Source organism: Siphateles boraxobius, unplaced genomic scaffold, assembly GCF_051911475.1.
Source record: "Siphateles boraxobius isolate OS27281-9 unplaced genomic scaffold, OSU_SipBor_1 61, whole genome shotgun sequence".
NCBI lineage: Eukaryota > Metazoa > Chordata > Actinopteri > Cypriniformes > Leuciscidae > Siphateles > Siphateles boraxobius.
In genome coordinates this window covers 7,100,827-7,111,548 of record NW_027509188.1, presented here as the reverse complement: position 1 = coordinate 7,111,548, position 10,722 = coordinate 7,100,827, and the positions used below count along the sequence as shown (strand labels likewise).

Here is a 10,722-nt window from a genome sequence, read left to right as displayed (position 1 = left end):
TAGTCTTTCTAGTTACATTAAGGCTACATGTATTAAAGCAGAGTGCTCTGGGTAATATTTTATATCCTGTCAAAACATACATTAATCATTGCCATTGCATTTGTATTTTTCAAAGATGTCAGGGAAAAAGCAAAAAGATATTTTATCATTCTGGGCACCAAAGGGTAAGAGGTTAAAAAGGTTGCAAGGCATCAAAATAAGCAACAAACACTTACAACACAAAACACATTTCATAAGCTGGATTGTGTACTCTTGTGTACACACACACACACACACACACACACACACACAATGTATTCTGAACCATAATTTATCTTTTGTTTTGAAAGATTGTTTATTTTTCTTGTATGTATCGATTTGTACTGTTTGTTATATGCAATAAAAATTTTTTTTTAAAAGAACACACACACACACACACACACACACACCTTGATACTCTAATATGTCCATTTGTTCACAATGTCCCACCACACAATAAATCATTATACCATTTCGACTAGACACAGTCAAAATGATAAAAGATTTGTTTTTCCAAACTGTTTGGAGCAATTTGTTATATTTTTGTAATTTTTGTATATTTGTATTTTTGAAATATAACATTAAAGAGTATGTTTGATGTGATGAATTGCTCTGTCATTTATCAGATTTAACAATTGTTATAATTTCAATTTGTGCTGGTTAATAATGAACAATGGCTACAATTGGGGGGTGGGGGCGGGGATGGGCGGGGGCGGGGCTCCATTAGGGCTCCTCCCCTAACCGCATGTGATCTCACTCCAAGCTTTTGATAAAACTTGAGAACCCTGTGTTGGTCATATTGTCCACCCCAAAATGGCATCATATGAATTATATTTTCTTAAATCATACACTGTTTTAACATGTATTTTTAACTTGTAAACACATTTGTAGCTATTTCCATATTAATACGGTAATTTTAAAGTTATATTTGTAAATGTCTATATACGTTTGTGATTTTAGACGCAGCAGTGTGTGAACGGGACTTTTATTTTGGTTTTGTTGTGTGACGTCATAAAGGTGCGCCGCACTCCTGTATCTGTTTTGATTCGGCTGAAGAAAGGTTTGTGTTTTTAGCATATAAAGTGTTTAAATCAATGCAAACTTTCATAACAATCTAATCGTTTTTACAAGCTATGTAAAATTAAATGAATCAATCAGAAAGTAACGTATTTTGTTATCTAATATTAATGAGTGGTGTTTTGTGCAAGTAAAGCAAATCTATACATGAGTACCAGAAAAGGAGCGTCTAATTTCGCTCCCAGTATCGTCAATCAGTTTATCATAAACATGTATTCTGTTACTGGCAAGTAGTGATTGAGAAATGGAGTGTTTTTTTACCTAAATTGAACCAAATGATTCATAAAACGATTCACTGATTCGAATCGCTCGGATCACCTCTCGATCTGACGTCACCTGGTGGCCAAACAGTGGAAATGCAATTATTTTTCCAAACCAATTGCTAATGTTTTCATGAAAGTGTGATCTGTTAAATGTAATGTTTAAATGTATTTAATATAAGTACCAAATATAAATCATAACTAAATATAAAGTGTTTGTATAATTTGTTATTAAAGTTTATAAACTCTCTCACTCAGACTGACTCTCTTGCCAGTGAGAACTGAACTACTGAACTAGAGCTGATTGAGACACACACAGATTTAGTTTTGAGTGTTTTTCTTTCTGTTAAGTATTCTCTTCTTAAACAGGACAAACACACAGCAAAACTCCTGGTGAAGTAACTGAGATCCACGTGACACTATTATAAAGATGGCGTTTATAAAAGAGGAGGGTGAAGACGTGAAGATTGAAGAAACATTCAGTGTGAAACAAGAAGAAACTGAGGAACAAACAGGTCAGTTTCATTCTCAAAGCTGAACACAGCCATTTGATCCTAGGGCTAGGGGCTATATGGCCTAAAAAAAATTAATTTACGAATTAAATTGATTTTTCCCTCTGATTAAAATCAGGCCCTGCCTTTGTAAACAGTGAAAATGTAACAAAACATAAAATGATGTGATGTTTTCTTTAAACACAAGTTTAACATCTTGCTATTCAGTAGATAGGAGGTAGTTCTGATAAAGTGCAAACAAAACATTCAACAGCATTAAAGGGTCACGAAACCCCCCTCTTTCAGCTCAAGTCTAGCTCACAATCTTTTTGAAAAATGCAACTTAAATGGGCGTTCATTCCGAACTGATGCCAAGAGGACGTATAACCAAACATCATTCCAATGCATAATTGTATGTCATGTCTGTAACCCACATGTGTGACTATCATTTTGTGATAAGAGATTATTCATGCCATTATGAATAATTACTAAATAGTTTATAAGATGTATGTGATGTTTGGTATGTACGGGAAGAACGGGAAAATTAGGAACCATGTGACTGAGTAGAGAACCTAGTGATTTATGCAAGGGGAAGCACAGCTACGTCCTGAATTAAAGACAATTTCTAATTGATCAGAACGTTTTAGAAATCTCTAGTGTTTGCCCACCTCCTGAAAAGGTTTTGGATTTTTTATCATATGTTCATTTAAAAATATATATTGTATAAAATGACTTCTTGTTTATATTTGTTTTGTTTTATTGTATTTATATGATATGTGTATTTTTATAATTGAATTTGTGCCATGAAAATAGCTTTGAATGCTGACATGACATTAAATAAAATAATCTGAATCTGAATCTGATGTAGTTGAGGAACCAACTACGTCAGATCAAAAAAATAAAATACCACCACCACTTTTGAAAAATCTCGCGGCACGAATGTACCAATACAAATAAATAAAAACATCTCCAGTTAACTCAGAGCATTCATTTTGTTCATTTATTAAATAAGAGGCGATCTAGCGCTGAAATGTTTTTTTTTTTATCAAGTGATCAAAGTGCTCGTTGCCGCATCGATCAGTGGCGCAGATACCGCGTTCTGTTGTGGCTCGCACGGTGCACGGTCTTCACTCGGACGCGCGCTTCAATCCGTTGGGAGACTCCCTATTCGTTCCGGTGAAGGAGAGCTCATGTTGCCACTGCCAAGCTCCACTCTGCTGTTGTGTGCCCGTGCCCACGCATGCATGTGGGAAAAAGTCGCGCGAGTAATTTACGTCACGTGATCGGCTTTTTTGGTCGGCGCTTTTGGGGTTCGTCGATCAATCTAATTTTAGCCAATATCGGCCGATCATGATCGGCGTCTGATCAATCGGAGCATCCCTATTTGGTATGTGTGTGAATGATAATTCATTTCCTAAATCTTGATATCAATCAATTCTTGGAAAAATGCATCATATTCTGAAAGAACGGGAAAATTAGGAACCATGTGACTGAGTAGAGAACCTAGTGATTTATGCAAGGGGAAGCACAGCTACGTCCTGAACTAAAGACAATTTCTAATTGATCAGAACGTTTTAGAAATCTCTAGTGTTTGCCCACCTCAAACTTCATCTACGAGGCTTTGTTTCTATTCATCAGCCAAAGCAAAGTGGTTGGTAGTGATGTATGTCTCGAGACCACGTAAAAGTCTCGGTCATGTCACGGCTTTGACGGTCTTTGGTCTCGGTCTTGTCTAGATCTCGCTGTCTCAGACCGACATAGTGGTCAGGGGATTTAGCCACGACGACACAACGTTCGATAATGCAACAGATCAAATCAAAATCAATTTCCCGCTTAAAAAAGAACTTTCTGTGCATAGCCTATAGATCTACGCGGCCCCTTAACCCCAATGACACATATTTAATTACACGAATTAAGCATACAATTGAGGTAATAACGAGTGCTTATTTAACAAAAGGCAAGTAATACGATCAGGGTTACATTTTAGACACACAAACCTCTGAAGGGATAGAAAAGTACTCCCATTAAAAGGTACCGCATTACTCGCAGGATGTAACTTGCATTGGTCGTCATTCGTCAACAAGGCCGAAGTCCACCATTCTCCTGTTCTCGACGCTCTCTCGAGAAACATGTTTGCTGCTCCCATTTAATTTAGATGTGTCCGTGGTTGATGGCCAACCAACCGCCCGCAGTCAGAGTCTAGCCCTGGCAGCATCGCTGGGAAAAATATTCAATGCACTAGAACTTTTGCACCACGAAAACAAACACTTGCGTCCCATGATTGGCTCTCTCATCTACTTTGCAATATCCATAGACAGTAAAAGAAGGTGATATCACAGTTTGACATGTCTGTAAAATATTATTTTATGTACTTGCCGGCTTTTTTATCATTCAAATTTGGCTGGGTGGCTAATAACACATTTTTCTGTGATATGACAAACTCAGAACACATACTTCATTTTGCCTTTACAGGGACTTTAACCATTTTCACCCTACTATTAAATCTAACAGATGCTAACATTGTCTTTAATGGTGTTCAACACGCATACCTCTGTTGAAATCTCAGAAAATTTGGTTTAGGGTTTCATGACCCTTTAAATATTTGCTTATTTGTTGTGCTGGTTTTAGTTTGTTTGAACATCCGTTCTTTTTTTATTTAGAAAAAATATTTGTGCCTTGGTAGCATATACCTGGGGTCCAAAACTTTCAGCATGTGAATAAACCAGTATATGGGCACCATATATTTTCCAATAAACATTGCGACTGCATCCGTGATCGCTTTCTTCCTGGCTCCCTTCGTAAATTGGTCGTATTGGTACCTTTGCTAGGAACAGACTTCACTTTGCGTGTTGTTTGTTGTCTGACGCCCAAAACCAAATCACGGATGACACTGTGCCTTTCTTGGGAACGAGTTGTTCCCTGCCCGCTGCCATGTTGTTTGTGTATCTCTATGGCAACGCGCGTGGGAGGAGCTACAGGGCGGATGTTAAAGAGAAAAACGATTTTCATTCAAAAAGTCGGAGTAAACTACACATTGGAGTTAACCAATACAATTGATTTATTGCCCACACCTATTTGATCCCTATTAAAATGTTCAGCTCTTCAGAAATGAGTGAGATTTTTGTAGAGTGTCCTAATTAAACTGGTTTTATTTGACATTGAGCGGGTGGACAGACATGTTGAGATCACATGATCAGACAAATACTAATGCTGCTTCAACCTGAGAATATCCGTGTTCGCCATTCGTTATTACAACGTCACGCTTTAAATTTGGGAAAATTAATTCATAATTAACATAAAACAATTATATTCTGTAACACCCAAAATCTACTTTTAAATGAAAGGATGAAAACCATTAATTTCTTTCACTTAATTATCTAACAAAAACACGGCGGCTACAGTAACTAAGATTCAGATTCACAAATAAAATACTCATAATACGTTTTAACATATCGGAATATAAATAGCAGTACATATTTACTGAATCAATCCATGAACAAGTCAGTAGTTTTTTTTACTTCTCATCCTCAGTTTTCATTTTTAGGCTGGTTTGCCTTTGCAGTCAGACAGATCGAAAGATCTGAAAAGCCCACAGACCCTCCCCTTGAAAAAATCAGGACAGAAATGGTTGAAAGTGGACAAGAGATGGATTAAAACACCAGGTATAAACAGGAATGTGATCCGATCGACCAAAACGCATCTTTTTTTTTTTTTGGCTGTAGTGTTTAATAGATCAAACCTAATGAAATGATCTTTCAAAGAGCAATTCATAAGTAGCCTGTAATCCATTTCATTCCAGGCTAACATGTGTGTTTGTAATTCAAACTGTATTTTCTCCTGCTACCTTTCTCAACCTCTACTTTTTGTCACAGCAGCATATTGTGTTCGAGCCCCTCTGCTCAATACTTATACACTGCAATAGCCACATTTGTTCACCATCATTTATCAAGATAGGATGGGCAGGTACACTTATGACACTGGGGTTAATTTGTATTTGTCTCTTTTCACCTTAGACCTGATGGCGTTGAAAGAGGAGAGTCAAGAACTCAATGAAGTGGAAGAGAACAATCAGTTTGAGACTGAAAAGATAACCTCACGAAAAAGAGCCCAGAAGACCAAATCTAACCGTTCTGATCTAACACAAAAACAAAACCTTGAAATCCACAGAAGAGTTCACACCGGGGAGGAGCCGTTCTCCTGCAAACTGCATATTAAGAGCTTCTCACAAAAAGAAAGTTTTATGACTCAAATGAGAATTTGCACAGAAGAGAAGCTGTTTGTATGTGGTCAGTGTGGAAAGAGTTTCAAATGTAAAGAAAAGCTTAATTACCACATGAGGATTCACTCAAGAGAGACCTGTTTTAGATGTCATCAGTGTGGAAAGAGTTTCCCAGACATGAAACGGCTTAAAATGCATGTAAAAATTCACTCGGAAGAGAAACCTTATGCGTGCCACCAGTGTGGAAAGAGTTTCCAATTCAATAGAAAACTTACAGCTCACATGAGAGTTCACACAGGAGAGAGGCCTTTCACCTGCAAACTGTGTGGGAAGAGCTTCTCACAAAAAGGGAACATGAAGACTCACATGAACAGTCACAGTGGAGAGAAGCCGTTCACATGTGTTCAGTGCGGAAAGAGTTTCACACGTGAAGGAAACCTTCATTCCCACATGAGTCTTCACACTGGAGTGAGCCCTTACACCTGCGAACTGTGTGGGAAGGGTTTCACAATAAAAGGAAATCTTAACACTCACATGAGAATTCACACTGGAGAGAGGCCGTTCATATGTGTTCAGTGTGGAAAGAGTTTCAGATGTAAAGAAACACTTAGGTACCACACGAATATTCACTCAAGGGAGAACTGTTTTATATGTCATCGGTGTGGAAGGAGTTTCACAGACAAGAATCACCTTAAGAAACATGTAACAACTCACACTGGAGAGAAGCCTAACATGTGCCATCACTGTGGAAAGACTTTCACAGTCAAAACATTGCTTAGGGTTCACATAAGAGTTCACACCGGGGAAAAGCCTTTCTCCTGTCCTCAGTGTGGAAAGAGCTTCAGATGTAAAGGAAACCTTCAGACTCACATGAGAATTCACTCCGGAGAGAAGCCTTACACGTGCCATCATTGTGGAAAGAGTTTCAGATTTAAAGGAAACTTTAACAATCACATCAGGCTTCACGAGTCTTCAGTGTGAGAAGAGGTACACAAATCAAAGGGACCTCAAACATTTACAAAATCATCAGGAAAATAAATTGAAGTTTTTAGAGTGTGGATAGAGGTTTATGAAATGAAAATTAAAACAAAATTCCCTGCACATTCACAAGGGATTTAATTAGGATCTATGTAATAATTATAATAAGACACTACTTGTGTTCTTTGTGTGGAAAGGGTCTTAAATGGAATGGCAATTTAATATGACACCAGAAAATATAATCTGTGGGAAATTAATTTACTATAACTCCCTACATTTGTTCACTAATATAGTCCACTTGAAGGAGTGAATGAAACACTGAGTGTGCCGGAAGGGCTGTCGGTTTTGCATAGTTTGTGCTTGCTGTTTAATAATCATTTGAAACTTCTCCAGTAGTAATGAAAGGATTTATTTTGAACTCTGTGATGGAAACTAGCATGTATAAACCTTAATTAAACAATTTAATAATGAATTAAAAAGGATTATTTTACTTGTATGATATTATGCTGTTTGGAAAATGGATGGATGATACAGCTGCGGGCGTCATCTTCTGGTCAGACGCAGGAATTAATTTGGCACGACCCACGTGGTGCATTATGGGATTGAATGAGGTCAAGATCATTTTTATTTATATAGCTTAAATCAACATGAAAGCTGTACAATAAAAATAATTTAAAATCACACTACTAATGGTTAAAAAGAAATTGATAAAACATCTTTATCCATAAGAAAGGCAAACATTTTACATTTAAAGTCCATAATAGCCACAATAGAAATTAATCAAAATACAAGACCTGACAAAAGCTAACATCGCTTTTAATGCGGTTATATCCAAGCACCAAAGGCCTAGGCGTAACCGGGTCATGCACCAATGATCAGGAAGATCCAGCTAAGGTGTTTTGGTGGGCCCTTCCCAGACATCTTGGAGTGGGAGTGTAACAGGTGATTTCCGTTACACGAGAGTAGATGTTAAAACTTCATGCTGATTTGTACTCGGCTTTTGCCAAGATAAGCACCAACTAAGACATAGCTTTACGCTTTACTCCATTTACGCTTCTTTCCAAATGGTGATGTGAATCTCCTTCTGTCTGGTGTTAATGGCTGCAGTGTATTTGCGCGTCAGCACACAACAACCACAGTGCGGTCCCCTCATGACAACCGTCTGGATTGAGCCGAGTAGGGGACATCTCTAGGGTCTTCAAGTGGGCACCTTCCGTCCTCAGTGTTTCGTCAACTAGCCCACGACACCTCAAGAGGGCTCGACAGTGACTCTGGCGTCCCAGAGTCACCCCCCTCCGTCCCCCACTCAACTCAGCCCAGCTTACTGACCTCTACTTCCCTCTTGCTGCTGAGACCTAACCACAATCTCACAATCTCTCCGCAACCCAACCATACGCGCCAACCCGTTTGACTAAGGCTGTCGAGCCCCACTGGTGCGTTAATATGCAGTTTCAGTGGCAACGGTTCCGTATGGCATACCACCTACCGCAGAAACACAATATCTGCCCAACCACCTGTCAATCACGCAATATACACAGGAACGTAATGGCTGTAAATACTATACAACCTATACAAATTATATTAATTACATCAGATTTGTAAGTAAAAATTACTCAATATAATTTAACAGGCCAAGTTCTATCTTTGTTAATTTTACCCGGCTTAGTTAAGTAGATTTATTTAATTTCCATAAATGTGAAAAAAACTTGCCTTATAAAAATTGAGTAAATTCTACTTTTCTTAAATTCTATTGCTTTTCTCAGTGTGGTTCCCAAACTGGGGCACGTGACAAGGCTAAGGAAGAGTGTCTAGACGGTGCACTCCTATTACTTATGAATGGGAGAAACTGCAACATGTAAAGTGGCGGAATACGTCCCGCCTTTTAAGTAAAAAAGCCAATCGCTGATTGGTAAAGTTATTGCGTTAGAAGCTTCGGTTCCCATAGAAACCTGAGACTTGTGCTTAGGACTGCACATGCGCATTGGCTGATCTAGCCTGAAAAATAAGATTTTTTTATGCTATTTGAGCACAACATTTATGGGACAGTTCATGTCAGATTTGTGCCTTCAAATGCCCAACTCGCCTCCTTCAAAGTGGCCTACAGAGTAGCTCAGTGTAAGAAGCCGCACACTATAGCTGAGGAATTAATTCTTCCTTCTACTATTGATATGGTTTCAACTATGATTGATGGCACCACAGCCAGTAAACTAAATTCTGTTCCTCTGTCAAACAGTTATAGAATGTCTCGTATCTTGTTATTAATCAGCTCCAGAGGAGCAGATTAATAACAAGATACGAGATAACCCTTTTGCTCTGCAGATGGATGAAGGATTTGCTTTTCTACAAACTTGTAACTAAAAGAGCCACTGCAGATGAACTGTTCAAAATCATAGACACTTACATGAAAAAGGATGATCTGAAATGGTTGGACTGTGTGGGGAAAAGCTCAGGCAATGGCTGGTAAACGAGGAGGCTTGCAAGCTAAGTCAAGCGTGTGTCACAATCAGAAGAGGACAGACAAGGTTTTAGTGAATATAACACGTTTATTAGAAGTGCAGAGGGAAGAGTGTAGCCAGGCTTAATAATGAGAAACAGTATTTAGCTGTCTAACCCCGTCACAAAAGGGTTAAAAGGGTTACTTATTTTCGTATCTTTGATGGACTTGAAAGTGAGCGAATGGGTGAGCTCTGTGAGACAGTGAGCTGACCAATCAGCTGCCAGCTAGGCTCTGTTACAGTTACGCCTCTAGTTTTGCGTCTCAGCGCGTTCTTTTGGCGCCTGCATTTGAGCATAGGAGGCTGTGTTATCCACTTGAGTGTTAAAGCGAGCTGTGCTGTGAATCCACTGTTGTCACGGAGCTAAAGGCAGTGAATTCCGCTGAAATGGTCAGGTTTTGGTAAAGAGTTAGAAACATCGTGCAGAGATCCTTTCCATGGAGTGATCCAGATCCAGACGTTCTCCCAGAGATTCAAGGATTCCCAGTCCGGGTGGCTGGGTGGCGAGCCAGACGTGTTTGTGACTCTGACTTTAGACAGATTACCAGGATCATCTTCATGGTGGTAGGACAAACACTAACACAACTGAAAAAAGGGCCCCAACGGTGAAAACTGAACTCTTGTCAATAAAGGCAAGTGGAACCGAGAACGAACTGAGCTCAAAGCAACTGAGGAAAAAAAGGGTTTTATTTACGTGCGCACTTTACTTTTCTGTTTGTTATTTTTCATAAATGTGTCTTTTTTGTATGTATGTACCAGCCCTGTGTATTCAATACAGTCTATGCAAACTGTCATTCTGTTGTGGTATTCCCTTTATTGGCATTCAATTCTCAGGCTCTTAACAACTTAGCATCTTCTGATTCTGGTCCAAATTCACATTATTAATAACATCTAAGACTACTTTAGACTACTATACCCATGTACATTATTACTACCTCGTAATAGGGTTACAAGAGCAATGCAGGGAAGGATTGCAGAACTGGGCAGCATTTCTGCATTAAACAGAAGTAGAGTTTTCTCCTTGCGTAACATATATTCAAGTGTATTTCTTGATGCAGTGGCAGACTGTGTTAAAGGGGAACTATGCAGTTTTTTTAGCTTAACTTTAAATACCAATGAATTGACTAAAGTGACATTTCTGAAAAATAAGGTTAAACAGAACTCTGACTAACTTTATCTGTAAC

The 10,722-nt window shown here is 38.6% G+C and overlaps 1 protein-coding gene across 1 annotated transcript; it reads left to right on the top strand.

Moving 5' to 3' along the window:
* The first annotated feature begins 1,010 nt into the window (after positions 1–1,010).
* Positions 1,011–10,332, top strand: LOC143718665 (uncharacterized). The gene is made up of 3 exons (XM_077209679.1): positions 1,011–1,078; positions 1,725–1,870; positions 5,860–10,332. Exons 2-3 carry the CDS (start codon positions 1,786–1,788, stop codon positions 7,044–7,046), a joined length of 1,272 nt encoding a protein of 423 aa, XP_077065794.1. The 5' UTR covers positions 1,011–1,078; positions 1,725–1,785; the 3' UTR covers positions 7,047–10,332.
* Positions 10,333–10,722: the final 390 nt, after the last annotated feature.

Coding starts and splice junctions, on each gene's coding strand:
- LOC143718665 (XM_077209679.1), top strand. CDS start 1,786: ATGGCGTTTATAAAAGAGGAGGGTGAAGACGTGAAGATTGAAGAAACA. Junction 1,871..5,859: donor AGAAACTGAGGAACAAACAG/GTCAGTTTCATT, acceptor TTTTCACCTTAG/ACCTGATGGCGTTGAAAGAG.